The 19078-nt window shown below is 40.2% G+C and overlaps 1 protein-coding gene across 5 annotated transcripts in view; it reads left to right on the forward strand.

The window, feature by feature from the left end:
• GALNT3 (polypeptide N-acetylgalactosaminyltransferase 3) overlaps nt 1-17557 on the forward strand; it is an 18513-nt gene extending 956 nt beyond the window's left edge. For 2 of the 5 annotated variants that reach the window (XM_083577260.1, XM_083577261.1), the window contains exons 2-12: nt 2059-2163; nt 3207-3817; nt 4898-5070; nt 6710-6859; nt 7836-8070; nt 9094-9211; nt 9962-10162; nt 11321-11452; nt 11554-11655; nt 14051-14203; nt 15096-17557. In XM_083577260.1, coding sequence (XP_083433386.1) covers nt 3300-3817; nt 4898-5070; nt 6710-6859; nt 7836-8070; nt 9094-9211; nt 9962-10162; nt 11321-11452; nt 11554-11655; nt 14051-14203; nt 15096-15218 — 1905 coding nt within the window. In that variant the 5' untranslated portion in view covers nt 2059-2163; nt 3207-3299 and the 3' untranslated portion in view covers nt 15219-17557. Of the gene's footprint in view, nt 1-2058; nt 2164-3206; nt 3818-4897; nt 5071-6709; nt 6860-7835; nt 8071-9093; nt 9212-9961; nt 10163-11320; nt 11453-11553; nt 11656-12690; nt 12782-14050; nt 14204-15095 lie in introns of those variants that run through there. The other 3 variants (XM_083577264.1, XM_083577262.1, XM_083577263.1) reach the window with 2 other exon arrangements.
• The last annotated feature ends 1521 nt before the right edge of the window (nt 17558-19078 follow it).

Raw genomic sequence — 19078 nt, forward strand, 5'->3', positions numbered from 1 at the left:
ATATAGTGGAGAGAGTGTGTGTGTGTGTGTGTGTGTGCATACACACACACACACACACACACACACACACATATATATATATATATATATATATACACACACACACACTGTGTGTGGGGGTGGGGGTGGGTGTAAGGAAAAGGTAAATGACCCCTGAACTGTATGGGTATATATGTGTATGTGTATGTGTATATGTAGGGACGCGGGTGGCGCTGTGGGTTAAACCACAGAGCCTAGGACTTGCCAGTCAGAAGGAGCTCCCATTGCTCTGTCCCTGCTCCTGCCAACCTAGCAGTTCGGAAGCACGTCAGAGTGCAAGTAGATAAATAGGTACCGCTCTGGCGGGAAAGTAAACGGCGTTTCCGTGCGCTGCTCTGGTTTGCCAGAAGCGGCTTAGTCATGCTGGCCACATGGCCCGGAAGCTGTACACCGGCTCCCTCGGCCAATAAAGCAAGATGAGCGCCACAACCCCAGAGTCGGACATGACTGGACCTAATGGTCAGGGGTCCCTTTACCTTTACCTTTTACCCTTATTCCAGCGCCGTTTCCCGCTGCTGTCCCAGATTGTTAGATATCCCGTAGACTGTCCCTGGGACAGTTGAGGCTGCTGATCCCTTATTTTCAAATCTGAAAGTTGACAGCTATGGAGAGAGAACCCCTGGGCAATGATGCCCTGTGGGCACATATAACTGCGTGAATGGGTATGTTTCGAACTCATGCCTTGTCCTAAGCCGCTCCCCCACCCCTCCCAAATGCAGTATTTGAGGAGGCTGCCCCCTGCCCAAGTGGGTGGCCATTGCCATTCAACTGGTGTGTGGGTGTTGCGTCATGTGATCAGTTATGCAGGGCACTGCTTGCCTGCCCCCACCCCCAATATTTTATTCAAGTTGGCAGCCCAGTCCTTGGAAGGATCGCCAATGTGGGGTAATCCTGGGACACCCTTGCCAAGGGTGTTTTAAGGTGTGCCGAGATTAGGCATATGAAGTGCTTTGAAAAGTGTCTACATAAAATAGTAAGGCTCCAATTTTAAACCGCAGGGAGTAGGTTTGATTGAGCCCAGTGGGACTTGCTTCAGAGTAAGTATGCTTAGGGTTAGGTGGGCTCTGGTGTGTAAGGTTTATCATAGAACCCTAGGAAGTCAGGCCAATGGTCCGATTGTGTTGCATTGTCTGAACTGTTGCTATGCAGCTGGCAGGCAGAGCCTCTTGTTCTTGGACCTTTCTCTGCGAAGTTTTGGGATAAGAGATTTCAGGAGACTGCCCTCACCCCAATGTCAGTTGTTAGGAAATAGCTGTGGGAGAGGGCAGCTGAACTCATGTCCTGCTTGTAGGCTTCCCTTGGGCACCAGGCTGGCTACTGTGAAAAACAAGCTTCTGGGCTAGATCAGCTTTTTGTCTAATCCTGCAGGGTTCTTGGACTGAATTCAGCTATAACATTTGGGAGCAGCCATAGTACTTTGTGTTGCTTGCAGTGGTGCCCACATGGGGATTAGGGTGGCCAGAGGTGGAGGAAGATGTGAGCATCTTCCTGTACAATTTTAATTGTTGTGTAATGTGTGTTGTTCAGTGTATTGAATGGGTGGGATTTTGGGTGGGTGTAACTTGCTGAAATTGTGCAGGAGAGACACAATATATTAAAGGTTCAAAAGCTTTTTCTTAAGCTCTGCCCAACCTCAGAACAGAATGGTGTGCATTGTAAAAAAAAGAGTGATCTTCCTTATCCTTCCAGGAACTGCTGCTGCTGCTGGTGATGTGGAAGGTCAACAGAAGATGTTGACATAAAGAAGGGAGGTGTGTGTAGTTGTAGTTGGCTTTCCCATGACTCACAGGCTACACCACATTTTAGCTAGCTGATACATTTAGCTTTACAAGGAGGTGGCGATCTTTAGAATGTCAAATGAGTACTAACTGCCTAACCCATGGATTAGCAGTAGTATCACATATGTAAAGATGTATAATTAATTTGTCATTTTCTGTAGTTATAAGGGTGGGAATCCCAGGCTCAAGAAAATTTGATGTTGGTTCCCAACTACATGGATTATTATTTTTTGTCTGCCAGACTACAATGCAAGTGCCTAAAAATTATCCCTAAAACCAAAATTGAACGCACACCATTGATCCTAAGGAAGTAAATCCCATTGAATCCGATAGAACTTTCTGTAAAGTAAGTATTTTAGGATTGGAGCTTTAGAGCTTTAATATTTCAGCTGAAGTGATTTTTAAAAAAAATATTCAAAATCTTACTGTTGAAATGCGGTGTTTTGGAGCTTAATTAGGAGTTTATGACTTGGAAGAGAGTGCTTCTTGAAGCTTAATTTTAAAGTTCTGTGCACAAGCCCATTTTTTCCCTGATGACTTTTGCTTGAAAGGAAAATGGCACGTGGCATTTCTGCATTTAGGTTAGCATCAAGATGCATGTTTATGACTAATGAGACCTTTGCTCAGCCAGTGATATACCATCAATGTCAATTCACTTCATCTGACTGAAGTTAGTTGCCTTAGTGTACCATCAGTATCTGTGATTAGAATATATACAGTGCGGAATAATACATTTTGTATTATTTGTCAAGTATATGGGTCTTAGTACATTTCGGAGCACAATTCAAAGTGTTGGTGCTGACCTTTAAAGCCCTAAACAGCCTCGACCCTGTATACCTGAAGGAGCATCTCCACCTCCCTCGTTCAGCCCAGACACTGAGATCCAGTACCGAGGGCCTTCTGGAGGTTCCCACACTATGAGAAGTGAAACTACAGGGAACCAGGCAGAGAGCCTTCTTGGTAGTGGTGCCTTCCCAATGGAATACCCTCCCATCAGATGTTAAGGAGATGAGTAATTATATAACATTTAGGAAACATCTGAAGGCAGCCTAGGGAAGCTTTTTAAGGTTTAATGTTTTACTATGTTTTTATATATGCTGGAAGCGGCCCAAAGTGGCTGGGGCAGTACAGCCAGGTGGGCGGGGTATAAATTATCATTATCATTATCATTATTATTATTATTTGTAGCCCTTGGTCAAAATTCAAATACAAGTTGTGGCAAGTTTAGAAACGAGAAGACAGCTTGAGTACTGTACTGAAAAGAATGCTATCCTGCTTTGCACAGGTTTTACTCTGTGCCTAATTAAGCGGACACATCTGTCCTTATGAAGCATTAAAGTGTCCATTTATACAATAGCATTTATTAACAATTAAAAAACTTTTCTGCAGATATGACCGTTTTATGAAGCATCTAACTACCTCTATGAATAAAGAATAGCATCATTGGAAACACTTGCATACGTGGACAAGTGGAGGGTGGGCATGATGGCTTTCGTAAGGCTGCTAAGACGATTCACAATGAAACATTTGTCCCCGTGGAAACTTTGGAAGTTTACCTTCATTATTTTTATCTTCTTGATATTTTTGTTTCTGCTACAAAGAGAAGTTGGCATTCAGGATTTTAATGAGGAGCCTGGGAGCCCATCAAAAGATGGAAAGATTAATAATGTACTGGGTCTAGTATTAAAAGCTGTGAACAATATTAAAGTTGCAAAGCCAAAAATGCAGATTAAAGCGCCTATTAGGCAAACTCAAAAGGCAGGACAGAAGCGCTGTTTACCTGGCTCCTATACAGCAGCAGAGCTGACACCTCACTTGGATCGACCCCCTCAGGACTCTCATGCTCCAGGGGCTTCTGGTAAACCATTCAAAACGGTCAATTTAAGTCCAGCTGAGAAGGAGGAAAAAGAACGAGGAGATGAAAAACACTGTTTCAACGCTTTCGCAAGCGACAGGATTTCTTTACACCGGGATCTTGGACCAGACACACGACCTCCTGAGTATGTTGAAGTATATTTGGATTTCTGGTCTTTAATTACATATGCAAAATATTGAAAAGGGGTTTTGATTCCCCATGTTCTGCATTGATATGTGCTTTGTCGCCACTATCATTAGTTAATTACTTAATTTTGCATCTGTAAGTATGAAGCTGTGTAAGTATGAGTACAGTAATCTTCTAATTATCTCTGATGGAAGCAAATAATGCATCTAATAAATTCAATAGATTGTGATGTAAATTTGTTTGGGCTTGGTGCCCTTTCACACATGTCCTTTAAGAAAGGGGTTGGAAATTAAAACTCACCAGTGGACCACATACTTACTCTGTACAAATTTGATGAGGTCAGGGACCCCCCCGCCCCACAACCTGTCATCACAGTGATTTCAGATGACATGACACTTTGAGATCTCAATAGCCAACGGTTTGTCAGGATTTCAAAGCACAGCACAGGGCTGTTTGCAAGTACCTTTAAAATGGCACTGCGTTTTGAAGCCCGGACAATCGGTTGATTGTGGCAACTTCAAAATACTGCACAAGGCTATTTGCTACAAGTTGCTGAAGTGCTGCCAGTCATCTGATCACTGTCCCTTCAGAAGCCCCCTTTGTCCTAGCCCAGCTGCCTTTTTGCCTTCCCACAACAGATGCAATATATGTTGTGAGGTGATTGGCAGGTGGGTGTGGCTTAGTCAGAATGGCCTGCTTGGCCAAATGGGCAGGTATAGCGATCCTAGTTAGGGTCTGAAGGTTCCCCACCCCTGTTTTAAGATGTATTGATGAAAGGATGCCCTTTTCTTTCATCACAAGTGTCTAATCCTTGATAAATTGTAAATCCTGGACATTTTATGGTGGCAATTATTCTAAATTGCCATATGCCCCTTGTGATGTATTACAAAAATATGTTACTGTATTGTTAGGATACTCTGGAAACAATTGCCCCACACAGATCTTGTGCGTGGCTTTTTTATATTAGTATTGATGTGAGAAAGAAGTTCCACCATACTTGCCAAGCTTCATCTGTGCCACATCATAGTATCAGACTTATAATCCATTTTTCATTCTAAAAACTGTTTTTGTCATCTAGATGTATTGAGCAAAAGTTTAAACGCTGTCCTCCGCTACCTACCACAAGTGTTATCATAGTTTTCCACAATGAAGCATGGTCTACTCTTTTAAGAACAGTTCACAGTGTGATGTATACTTCCCCTGCAATATTACTGAAGGAAATAATTTTGGTGGATGATGCCAGTGTAGATGGTAAGAACGTATAATGTTTGTGTGTGGTTTTTCACATTTAAGTTTTTCATGTTATTTTGTGTTCCTGAAAATACACACTTTTTAAATAACAAAAAATATTTATATTTCTAAAGTATAAAGATCTCTCAAATTGAAATGATTTGTGCTTTCTCTTTGTCTCAGTTCATGATCCTTAATGCTTAATTACATTAGGCATGATGTCTGAATTGACTACAGTTTTTGAACAGCCACCAAACTAGAATTTGAAAACATGACTTGACATAGGTTTGCAAACCATGGTTTGTGCTAGCTGGCTTGATGTGGTATCTGATTTTATAAGAGCAATAGCTGTAATTATGCTTTTGTCTCAAGAGGCTGCTGCACTATGGAGACAGGAGTGAATTTAGCGACTTGTGAAGCTGGTGATGAGTGGGTGGAAAATAAAGCAGATGAGAAACTCTAAATCATACTTTGTTGTCTGTACATTTGGAAGCTTAAACCATGGTTTGGCAGAATATCCAACCTGAGCTTTTATCTTAATTAGTAGCTGTTGTTTTGGTGCACCAGCAGCCCCTTCTCTCGCCACTCCTCCCCTTCCGTTATCTGCCAAAGAAAGAAAGCCTGTAGTTCTGCTTCACAGGAAGTGAAGAAAGACTGGCTCAGACACTACTTTCTGCATGTGGTGGAAGTGAGAGAATGCCTTTCTCCCACGTCTGCCTGATGCATTTGCCCCACTCCCTTTGCCACAGTTACTTTTGCAGGGCATAATATTTCAATGAAACGTATGCACACATGACCTAAACAAATTATTGTTGCCTGTAAGCATTGGATTGTACATGCATATAGGACCCACTGGAATGTTAGTCTCCTTTGTGAATGGCAGAAGGAGGGCTCCTGCTCTCTACAATCTGTGCAGGGTGGCAATGAGAGAACGCATTCTCTGAACTAGCCAATTGACTTGCTATCTTGCAGCAGTCTTAAAGGGAGAGTCTCTAGGTCAGGACCAGGCAAATTTCCCCTCTCCCCCCTCCCTTCAAAATTATGAAACACACCTTTAAAAAGGCGAATTTAGTTATGAAAAGAATTCAGTAATGCCCAACCTACTTCATAAATGTGGTAAGGGTAACTAATGTTATTTGACTCCCCTGCCAAACGAGTAAAACTTGTTCTCTTTCTGTCAGTAGAATACTTTTCAGTAGAATGTCTTTTTAAAAAAAATTATCATAGAAGTGGAATTGGAAGGGACCCTGCAAATCATCTAGTCCACCCCCCCTGCAATGCAGAATATGCAGCTGTCCTGTATGGGGATGAAACCTGCAACCTTGGCATTAATCAGCACCACGCTCTAACCAACTGAGCTGTCAAGAAGATATGATAACTTGGCAAATTCATCTTTGTACAGAACTAAACTTTTTACTGCTTTGTACTAGAAATTGCATTTCCCCCAAATTCTGGTTCCTTGTGTATTTGGGGTCATATCTCCCTTCCCCCATTCTTCAGTAAAAGCAGATGCTCTTGTCCCTTCAAGCTGAAACTACAGTACAGGCATTTCAGAATAAATGTATTTTGACTTTCCTCTTACTGAGTGGCTAGTTATGAAAAATGAACTTAACGTTTGCCTTTTATTAAATTGGCAAAGACTGTCTTGTTGTCTTTTTAGAATACTTGCAGGATAAATTGGATGATTATGTGAAACAATTCCAGATAGTTAAAGTTGTACGACAAAAGGAAAGAAAGGGGCTCATCACTGCTCGATTATTAGGTGCTTCAATAGCAACTGGAGAAACCCTCACTTTTTTGGATGCACACTGTAAGTAATAGTGTTGGACTGTAATAGTGTTTAGTTAGCTAACAAATATTAAAGAATTTCCTTTTCATATTGATTTTTTCCTTGTCCTGTTTTAACTGTTTTTCTAACAAATAACACTATAGAAGCATTGCTGTTGAAAATGCACAGCTTTTAAAAACATGGAACTGATTGCAGAAAAACTATTTATTTAAGCTAAGGACAGCGTTTACACAAATGCACATGAATCTTGGGAGAAAGCGAAAGCTAGTCAATTTTTAAAATATCTAATTTGTGTTTCGGACTGAGGTTTGGGATGGGAAAAATCAAAGTTCATTTTCATTTCGTGCTAGCCATATTTTTCATTTGATGGTGTATGTGATATTTCATAGCAGGTATCTGTAAGCTAACAATATTTCCAGCACACATGTGGATTTTTTAAAATAACAGCAATCCTATGTAGGTCTACTCAAGTGGGACATGGGTGGCACTGTGGTCTAAACCACCAAGCCTCTTGGGCTTGCTGATTGCAAGGTCGGCAGTTTGAAACTGCTCGATGTTGCTCTGTCCCTGCTCCTGCCAACCTAGCAGTTTGAAAGCATTCCAGTGAAAGTAGATAAATAGGTACTGTTGCGGCAGGAAAGTAAACAGCGTTTCCATGCACTCTGGCTTTAGTCACGGTGTCCTGTTGTGCCAGAAGAGGTTTAGTAATGCTGGCCACATGACCCAGAAAGCTGTCTGCAAACAAACTCATGCTCCCTTGGCCTGAAAGTGGAGATGAGCGCCTCACCCCTTAGTCAAATTCGACTGGACTTAACCATCCAGGGGTCCTTTACCTTTACCTTACTGAGAAGTAAGTAAATTCAGTGGGACTTACTTCCAAATAAATGTGCATAGGATTACAGCCTAAGTGAAATTAAAATGTTCCTGTAACTGCTTTTATGAAAGTGGATAAATCCAACATTATATTCATTATTTTACCTCCTGTTTCCTCTCTCAGGTGAATGTTTCTATGGCTGGCTAGAGCCATTGTTGGCCAGAATAGCTGAAAACAATACTCGTGTCGTAAGCCCTGATATTTCATCTATAGATCTAAATACATTTGAATTTATGAAACCTTCCCCTTATGGTCAAAACCATAATAGAGGGAATTTTGACTGGAGTTTGTCATTTGGATGGGAATCTCTTCCTGAACATGAAGGCAAGAGAAGGAAAGATGAAACGTACCCTATTAAGTAAGCAATGAAACTTAATTTTTTTTCCCCATTTACAAAATCTTTACTTGAAAATATTGTTCCAAAGAATAATTCACATGCAACTTTTTTCATTTTGGTTAAAAGAGAAAAAGAATTGCAGAAGGATCAATGGGGCTCTGTCTTCTACATCTTGTATTCTTTTCACATGGTACTTCAGGTTTTAAACATTTTTTTCAAAGAACTCTTGAAATTTTAAGCTTTAGTAGGACCTGAACCACCTCAAATAAGCTCTATCAGTAGAAGAGTTGTATGCATAGAAAAAGCCATCAGTTGAATTTTAAATACTGAGAGTGCTATGGATGCTAATGTTGCTTTTTTGGCTGTAACAAAAGCCCGAGTGATGGCATCCTTGGCTTTGAAGGTAGGATGATGGGAACATCTGAACTGGTTGAGCAATGCAGCTGTTAGAGGCAGAAAGAGACTGTAAGAGGAAAGTTGGCATTAAAGCTGCTTGTTGCTTCGGGTTTAGAATTTCTGCACCATTACAGAATGCAGTTTACATATAGCTCCTTGATTTCATTGAAATGCACCTTAGAAATGGAGGTGGGGCATATAATGACTGATTATAACTAGGGCACATTTCCTTTCCCCCCTATCAGTTGAGTTGAGCAATCCCTCCCCTTGCCCCAAATCACACTGTTTCATAGTAGTAATACAACTACTGCACAAGTCATATTTCAGAAGCAATTTCTTCCCAGGACAGTTGTTGACTATTTTATTGTTCTGGCTTTGAAATGGATGCTGATGTGCATATAACTCATGGTAGTAGCTTCTCTACAAAGCCCAAATAGTAGCCAAACATTTTCACTAATGCGTTTCCTTCTGCTGTTGGCTGTTTGCTTTTGCTGATGGTTCATAAAGTGTTGATTGCCCATTTATCAGGCTTTCCTGAAGAGGGATGGGCTTTGGGATCTTAAAAAGAAAAATAACAGGCTTTCCCCAGATTGGGAAATGGTTAGCTTCATGAAAGATTATTCCCCCACCCCCTTTTCTTTTTTGCAGAACACCCACTTTTGCAGGAGGCCTCTTTTCAATATCAAAGGACTACTTTTACAAAGTTGGAAGCTATGATGAAGAAATGGAAATATGGGGAGGAGAAAATATAGAAATGTCTTTCCGAGTAAGTTTAGAGAGACAATATTCACATGAAGGTGCAATGACAAAACCTCGGTTGCATTTCAGTTGCTCCCTATAGAAGTAGGAGACCAGATGAGGTTGATCTTAGGCTAATGATAACCTGGAGGGAGAAACTACTATTGTTTAGGGATGGAAGGATCTGTCTATTTCAGTCCTCATTTTTCCAGCCTTAAATTTGTTTCTCAACATTTTGGAACAATTTGTGATTTATTTATTTTTTAATATCCTCATGAAAACGGACTGTAACTGGGCGGGGCATGTCTATACACACACTGCCTATTCCAACAGGGGCCAGGAACAGAACCCCCATGTGAAATGGTGTCTGCCTGTACTTATTTATTTCCTGGCACCACGCATATGCACAGTCATGCGCAAGTTGATTGCGTGTAAGTGGGGGGGGGGACGCCTGTAAATGTGAATTTTGAATAATGCCTGTGTTTCAGTTTGCATATTGTTTTGGAAAATGGAAAATAGGTTGATTCATATTTAAATGTGGGCTGAATTGGATCTCTCCCCATCCCCATCCTTAGTAGAGTGATGTCAGGTGCTTGGCTGGTGCATCAGTACTGCAAAAATATCTTACTTAAGATGAAAATGTTTTCTTTCCCTGTTGCATGTAGGTAGAAAGGGTTTGATTTCAGAAAGCATTTTTATACAAATGCTTCTAGAGCAATATTACCTGCTATCTGGTGATTCTGTTAAAGGCTGATATGTGAAACTGTTATTTTTTCAGGTGTGGCAATGTGGGGGTCAGCTGGAAATCATACCTTGCTCAGTTGTGGGCCATGTATTTCGCAGCAAGAGCCCCCATACCTTTCCAAAAGGGACTCAAGTGATCACCCGTAATCAAGTTCGTCTTGCAGAAGTCTGGATGGATGAATATAAGTATATATTTTACCGGAGAAACACAGAAGCAACAAAAATAGTTAAACAAGTAGGTGACGATGGTGGTGGTATTAGAAATCAGTTGCTGCACTGAAGTTCTTGGTGAGCAAAAATTATTTATTGTGAAAATATATAAACGTAGTAGGCACTCTTTATTCAATTTGCTCTGCTTGGCAATATATTGAATAGATTCAGTAGTGCCCATTACCTCTTCATTTAATCTTTTATACAATACCTCCCCGAAGCTCTTTGAACTAGAGTAGTGCCGTTAATTGCATCCACCAACTTCTAGGAGGAATGAGGGGGATCTTTCTCAATAATTCTCTATAACATTCAGTTGATTAATATATGTGAAGTCTAAAAGAATGACTAAAAAGAATCTTGATTTTACTAAAGCAGTATTAACCAATTAAGATAAATATTAGAAGGCTAGTACCAGGCAGTATCTGTAAGATTCAGTGGTGGCAAACAGCTTGGATGACTTTAAAAAACAAATGCACAGAGTATAAGGCTGTGTTCTACCTCTACTGTCAATGGCAGTATACATCTGAATGCCAGAGTCACAAATGGGGAGAGTGCTATTGCACTCAGATTTTGCTTATGTGCTTCACATAGGCATCTAATTGGCTGCTGAACCTAGACAGGACTTTGACTTGGTTCAGTAGGCTTTTCTTATGTCATGTTAAATGTAAATACGGAATTAACAACATTTGATAACCTCAAAGACCCCAAGTTGGCCAGTTGTTTAGGGAGAAAATTAAAGTTAGTGATTTAAAAAATGGATGGCAAAGGATAATGTAGATTTGCATCTCAAGTGTGCTTGTGTGTGTTCCTGGTTCTATAAGTTTATGTCAATTATTTACTTATTGACATAAGAGAGAGAGAGAAGGAATTATTGGGTGATTATTCAGGTTGTTGCCACCATTATTGGGTAAGTGGTGTTTCTTGCTCCAATTCTGATTCTTTGGGGATACATGGAAAAGTATAATTTGATCAGAACATATAATGATTATAGGGAATGTGTTGAGGGCTGCAAGAAGTTGAGTGGCTTCTAAATGGACCTCCAACCTGTATTTTCATTATTTAAAGATTATTTAAAGCTTGTTTAACTGAATTAATTTACAAATTCCCTCTGTGTTTACTTTCAGTAAAAAGTATTATTTCTGATTTGTTTTTGTTATAACACTGTTTAGTATTGTTTCAACAGAAAACGTTTGGTGACCTCTCAAAAAGATATGAGTTAAGGCAACAATTACAATGTAAAAACTTTACGTGGTACCTTAGCAATGTTTATCCTGAGGCATATGTACCAGACTTGAATCCTCCATTATATGGATTTGTGAGTATGCTTTTCTTTTTACAAGAAGAAATAAAGCAAATGTGTAGAGGATTTAACTATGCTATTCTGTACTTACATTTCCCTTTTTTTACATTCCTTAGTTAAAAAATGTTGGGAGAAGAACATGCCTAGATGCTGGAGAAAATAATAATGGTGGCAAGCCATTGATTATGTATACATGTCACGGGCTTGGAGGAAACCAGGTAAAATGTTGCATTCAGTTTTTATGTAACTGTGCAGATAAGCACAGCAATGTGTTTTCAGAGCATGTTTTAAATTTATCAGGTCTCATGCCTAGAATATCTACATGAAACCACTAGGTGGGGTTATCTGGAGGTTTGGAGTAAGTTGTCAGCAGTATGCTGGTGACACTTAGCTCTAGTTCTCCTTTACATCTGCAGGTGAGGCAGTGGAAGTAATGGACTGGATGAGAGCCAACAAACTGAAACTCAATCCAGATAACAGTGAGGCCCTGTTAGTGAGTGGTTCACTAGACCGGATGGGTAGGAGATTGCCCTTGATGGGGTTACACTTCCTCTGAAGGAGCAGGTTTGTAGCTTGGGGGTACTCCTGGATCCTTTGCTGTCGCTCGAGGCTCAGGTGGCCTCAGTGGCCTGGAATGCCTTCCATCAGCTTTGGCTGGTGGCCCAGCTATGCCCCTACCTGGACAGGGATAGCCTAACTACTGTTGTCTATGCTCTGGTAACCTCAAGGTTAGATTACTGCATTGCGTTATAAAGAGCAAGGAGCTCTCCAAGGGCAGCACCAAATTTGGAGCCTTCCCTATGGTTAGAAGTTACTGTGTAATCACTGTTTTATTTGGGAAGCCTGATGTTCTTTATGTTCCTGTTTGAGTGTGTATCTTGTAAGCATGTCTCTCATTTAAGGTATTCAGTATAAAAAGAGGGCATTGTGTTAGGGAGAGTAGCCTACCATTGGCATAGATGCAGTGGAACCCAAAGTGAAGACCAACTCTCAATTTGAGTCTCCTTCCTCTGCAGAGTCCACATCTTTTATAACCTCACACTAATAACTTGGATGACTTCCATAATGCTATATACTGCCTTGGTTACACTAGTTCCCTGACTGTCTCTGCCATGCACTCTTCATCTCTCTTTCAGCTTTTTGTCTGCTTCTGATCTCTTCTGCGGGAACACTCTTCATTTCTGCATTGTAAACTTAATAATCTTTACTCTTTCCCTCCCTCTTTCTTCTGCTGCTTTTTCCTTTGTCTTTAGAACTTTTGCTGTCAAGGAGGAAACCAGTGGGTGACTAAGCAACCAGGCCTGTGTCATCTGTCCTGTCATACTTACAGCCTCATGCTGGGAGGTTAGAGTGGTCTTCCCTATGCTAAAACCACCTACCATTTTGAGCCTATGTACATTCCTAGATGGCTGAACTTCTAACCAACACTTCTCGGTGCACAACTTGTGGAGCAGAGATGGTTCAGAACATATTGCATCCCTTAAATGTAGCACCTCTGGAAATGTAACTAGGCGTTGCAAATCATAGTTCATTTCATTCAATAAAAAAACCCACTCCATTTTTATGTAAATTACCCTATCGTAAAAAATACTGTAGTGGCAAATAGGAAAGCTACATATTCAACACTGAAACTATCAATTGTCCATCAAAAGATATGGACAATAATTCCATTGTTTGATTCCTTAGTGGTTACCTAGTAACTTGCTGATCTCATTGGTCTCTTCTATTAAATAGTATTTGTTTTTGAATTTCATACTATTAGTTTGATACAGGAAGAGAAGAACAATCTGGTAACTTGTATTCATTTAATAGCATATATATTTATCCCACCAATCCTCCCAAAGGAGGTCCAGGGCATATTGCAAGTGTCATTATTGCCTGGTCTACATCAGCGTTGGCAAGGGGGCCATGCCAGTGGAAGACAATTCACTTATACAGTTAAGGCAGTGCTGGCACACTATGGCTGGACAGCTGCTTCTATCCCTTGCAATTGATAGATGCCTGGGATATGATCTTGCCAAAGTTAAGCACTGAAATCAGTGTGGCTTTAAAAGTGCTTAACTTTGAGTGGATAGCACCTTTCAATTGCAAGAGTTCTAGGATCCTTAGACATTGCACAGACTTTTCATACTAATTCTGGGTTAGATCCAGAATGTCTCTCTCATGAATGGAAAGGCTACTCTGTTCATAGAAGGGACCAGAGTCAAGCAGAAGCTGCTCCTTTAGAATAAGGGAGGGGAAGGCAGTTTTCACCAATTCTCCCTGCAGGCCCCAGTGCAACTTCCTACATTGTTCCAGAGAGCCTCCTACCTTCCCAAGCAGCTCTGGGATCTGCTCTGTACAAATTGGTTTCATTGGGAATCTGCCACATAGCTATCTCTCCTGCCTTGTCTCTGAGTGGGAGACAGAAGGGAAACTAAAATCTTTCCTTTTTCACCCTACTATTTTTAGTGACCTGCCCTTGTCATGGTTTAGGCATTGTGTATAAAGCACTCCACCTGCAAAGCATCAAGTTGTTCTGTAAGCATTAATCTGGAGTTCAAAGGGACGCCATGAATTTGTATGGTTGAGTTTTGGGTGATACTTCCCTGACTGAATTGTTTCTTTATATAGTACTTTGAATATTCTGCACATCATGAAATTAGGCACAACATCCAGAAAGAGCTGTGCCTGCATGCTTTATCAGGAGAAGCACAACTTCATGACTGTGGCTACAAAGGGAAGAACAGCAGAACCCCTCCAGAAGAGAAATGGGAGATCCGAGAGGTATTCTCAGATCAATTCAGCCAAGCAAAAAAAGAACATATAGCTTTTATAGTTTGGAGCTGCTAGATAATTAAATGTGGAGGAGGAGTTTTACATTTACATGTACTGCTCCCATACGATAGGGCAGCTACAGGAGCAAGTTCTTCTTAGAGATATTTATTGTTGCATATAAGCTCCTCTGTGCAAGTCCCTGTCCCCCAGTGTGAAACTTGGCACATACTTAGAATGACTCTTTTCTTCAGAACATGTGTGAGGTTTTCCAGCTCCTTCCTGGTAGCTGAAAAGTTGTTGAGATGTGCAGAAAAAGCTGTAGTTCTGAGCCCTATGTAAAAACTTTCTAGATCTCATTTTCCCTTCTCCCGGTACCTCTCAAGAACAGCTCTTTACAGCCATGTTTTTAGATACCATTGTAGAACAGTGAACCCATTATGATAAAGGGAAGCATTTAAAAAAAAAAAATCCAATATTGCTACCTTCAACCCACTGTAAGCCTCTAGAATATAGCAGGCTCTAAATTCAAAGATGTAAATATAGCTGCAGCTTTCAGCACTGGGGAATTTGTTGCAGAATCATCAGTCTTTGTCAGCATTGATAGAATTTTGTCTCTCCAAGTATGCATGATGTCTACAAAATCTTGGCTGGGTTAATGGGCAGAACTAGAGAGACGGTGTGATATAGTACAATCACCTGTCGTACTTGGATTGGGCAGAGCCAGTTTCAAATCCCCACTCAGCCCCAAAGTTTATTGAGCGACTCCGCATAAGCCACTGTATGGCCAATCTACTTCACAGCATTGTTGTAAGGTTAAAGTGGGTAGTCCTGGCATGCCCCCCTAATCTCCTTGGAGAAAAAGTAATATAAAAATGTGTCTTCTCTCTGTCCACTTTTCTAGGACCAGTCGTTGTACAACGCAGCCTTAAAGATGTGCCTGACAGGAAATAAAGAGCATCCAAGCTTGGTGATGTGTAACCCCTCAGACGTATTCCAAAAATGGATTTTTAGCCGAAACAATTAAGTACTGGTAATTAGGAGATGTTTTAAACGGGAACTGTATCTCCTTCAAAATTATCCAGCTTTAACTTAAATTATGCAGAGTCATCTTAACTGTAAAAAATAAAAAATACATAAAGCATTTTTACTTCAAAATTAAGATGCACAATTTAGCTGGCAAGAAATCCAAGGAATACTTAGGTTTCTTGATTCTTAAAAAAATGTTTACAAATATTGGAAATTATATTTCCAGTATATATATTTTTGTAAAACCTCTGTCTTTAAGACACAATTCTCAGTGGTTTGGGGATAGTTTGTAAAAGTTTTACATACATGCATTCACAAACACATTCTGGTCAATAACTGAAGAAACTTGTTGATAGAGGTTACGGGAGATGATTTTTTTTCTATATTTTCTGAAAAATAGAGTGCCTTATAGGTGTTCTTTATAATTTAAACTGTGACAGCTTTCCTTAAATGACCACCCCTGGTTTACACATTGATCTAGTTGGCTCAGTGTTTATAGCAAGAAATATCTATGAAGTTTATCAATTCTTCTGAAACTATGAAGTTCTATTACCACTCCAATGAATAATACTTTCTTGGTGTTAGCCCCTTGCAAACTGGTTGGGTCTCTGTATGCTGCTGTTTTTGGTGTTCTGTTGTTCATTATGCTTATCAGTGATGAGCTTTGTATGTTTTGAGATTTCTGAAACTGATTACAAAATTGTTCTCTTTTGGTTGAAAAGGTGTTTATTGTTTCTCCTGCTATATCGCATTACTTGCTTCTTAGACAATTCTGGCGTGTCTCATTTTTTCCCTATTATGTGTGGGTTCCACGTTTCCATATCTCTAATTCCTATTTTCCTCTTTCATGTGTTCACAATTTAAAACATGACCCTTTTAATTCAAAGCTATTGCAAAACATTTTAAGTAACTGGTGTCTTTCATCAGAAATTTGTAATTTTTTAACTGAACCTGCTGGGTTTAGAGTTAGGATTATTTGCTTTCTACATGCAAGGAATTTTAACAAAATATCTTACTGGTTGCACATTCTGTGATTAAACACCTTAATTAAGAGTCAGTATTCAGCACTTTTTGCTGCTTAGTGTGATGGGTCAACAATGCTGAGAAAAATAGAGGGGTTTTCAAGTACAATGCTACATCAGCTCATGGATTTTCACTCGTGCAACTAGATTCTTCCTCCACAAATCTGCTCCAGAGGGTTGGGGAGAGCCCCTGGAACAGATTTAGAGGGCATGCTGGGGAGGAGAACGTTACACTGTGCTAGAATCAGATAACTGGCATTACATTCGATCCACCCTTAGCAATTAAACCAAGAAGTTGCAAATAAAAGCTCACTCTTTGTGAATAATTCCTCTAGTGTTTAAAAGAGAGGGGACGGATGCCACCATGGAGGAGCTTTTCCCCCTGAGCATTGCAGACATATATTTGCTATTCATTCATAGAATCCTGTGCTGTGTTTCATGTGCACACACAGACCTTACAAAGTTGGCCCCAGCTCTTCCCCATGGAGGAGTTAGAGGGTTGCCACCAGAAATGAAAATTGCTCATCACCACCCCAGGCATATGTGGAAGCACTTTCTGTGCTCTTGGGGGCCTTTCCGGATCCAGCCAAAGCTGGTCTTCAGATCTTTTGGGTTACAACTCCTGTCAGCCCCAGCCAGCATGGCCAATGTTCAGGGGTGATGGGGCGCTGTAGTTCAAAACATTTGGAGGACATTAGATTGGGGGAGGTTGTTACAGCACTTGCCATCTCAAGAAGCTGATAAAGCAGTTTTCTTTATTTTGGTATCTCTGGTTTTAAACAAAGAAGTGGATGTTGCAACTACTTGAGGCCTTGCATATACACTATTGAAAGCTTATTGTTGAGATGCTGCTTGCATAAGCAGAATTTTGCAATGTGGCAGATGGTTGAAGCAAAACTATTGTTCTTCCTTAAAAGTATGTTTTCTGTTTATACAGTGGTTTTCCTCTACTTTGTTGATTTGGTGTTTATGTCACAAAGTTAACTACTACTTTTTCTTCCTCCGTGCTTGCATTGCCCCAAACGTTCAACCAAAACTATAAACTGAGGCTATAATTATGACTTCATAGCACTTCGTTATATTTTTATCTTTTCCGCAGCATGCAGTTCTGCTGTGTCTCTACCCCACCACTGCAATGGTCTTCCATCTGATTTAAACGTGATACATTTAACTACAGTTGTTCTAGGCTGAGTTCTTAATTCTTCCTTGTACTCCTAAGCATTTATTTGAGGTATACATGATATGCTGTACAGAATGCCTCTTTAATTTTGTTTCATAAATGTAATAAAATAAAAATATTTTGATGCAAAAGCTACCCTTTGGAATTTTGGGTGTGTGTGCAGCTTTCTGTTTCTTTGCTTGGGTCTGAGAGTGCTCCAGTGACTTGGTATGATATTCAAAGCCACTAAAAAAAGGAAACACAAGAAACCTTGGCAACTGCTGCAGCACAGCCCTGGGACCAACCACGAACAAATGTTTGGCAGTTCTGCAGGCAAAGTGTAGCCATGTTTGTGTATTTGTATTGCTCACTCTGGCAGGAGGGAGCAGGCAGCCTGATGTGGAATTAATCTAGACTATCCAGATTAATTTCTAGAGCATCCTTTGGACGTTAGAATAATGAATGCATTGCAAATTACTGAGGCCTGTAGGCACTGGCCTGTAGCAGTAACATGGTTGCATGCCATCGTCTAGAACAGGCACCCCCAAACTCGGCCCTCCAGTTGTTTTGGTACTACAATTCCCATCATCCCTGACCACTGATCCTGTTAGCTAGGGATGATGGGAGTTGTAGTCCCAAAGCAGCTGGAGGGCCGAGTTTGGGGATGCCTGGTCTAGAAGCTACAGCGTCTATCGGCACCTTATGTTCAAATGCATGCTCTGATTTTTCTCTTATTTCACCTAATTCCTCTGTTTTTAAACTTCTTCAGCTATCATTTTCTAGTGCCCCTTTCCTTTAATAACCTGATACGTTTTGGAGCCCTACCTCCTTTCTTAGGCCTCTGGTTCCACAAGGTTCTTTGGAATCTGAGCAGCTCCATTAAAGGCAGACCCAAATCCAGAAGTTAAAAAGTAGGACCACCCATCTGTTTCTGGCAAATGGGAAATAAGTTGTTGCATTCTCCAAAGCTGTTTTCTTGCATTCAAGTGCTTGTGAAAAAGATATTTGTGTTTTTTTGTGATTGTGTCAGTATGTCTCCTCCAAAGGAAGCCACAGAGCTCCATCGATCATCATTCACAGCAAAATAAATAGCAGCTTGGCAGCAGATGTTGATTTCTTTCTCTTGCATCAATCCGGGTAAGGTACACCATATGTGTAATCTCATTCAGATAATAATATATTTTGTAAAATGCAGCATTCTATTATTACAGTTCTATCAATCCTGTGTTATCTTTTATTTTAGTTATTTCTGTTTTCAAATTCTTTGAGACTGTAGCTATAAAATAGACAAAGGGAATCAGTGAAAGGTATAGCTCCTGAAAGGAACATGCTAATGTTGGAGATTCATTCCCCGTGTCTGCAGAGTGTATTTAACAGGATAATATTTAATATCAGATTTATCTAGACTACTGATTATGTACTTTGTAGCTTTATAGTCTAATTTTATCCTGTGAACCGCCTTGAGAACTGCAGGTATAGGGCGGTATATGCATTTAATAATAATAATAATAATAATAATAATAATAATGCTCCTTTTTAAAACAAGCAAACCAACAAACCTTTTGAAGTTCTTATTTATTAAATGCTTGTTCAATAAACTAACCAGCAGAGGATGCTGTTGCAAAATTATTTCCAATAGCGTCTAGAAAAACAGCTTCCCAATCCTTTGTGTAAACC

The sequence above is a fragment of the Podarcis filfolensis genome (genome assembly GCF_964270895.1).
Source record: "Podarcis filfolensis genome assembly, chromosome: 1".
Taxonomy (NCBI): domain Eukaryota; kingdom Metazoa; phylum Chordata; class Lepidosauria; order Squamata; family Lacertidae; genus Podarcis; species Podarcis filfolensis.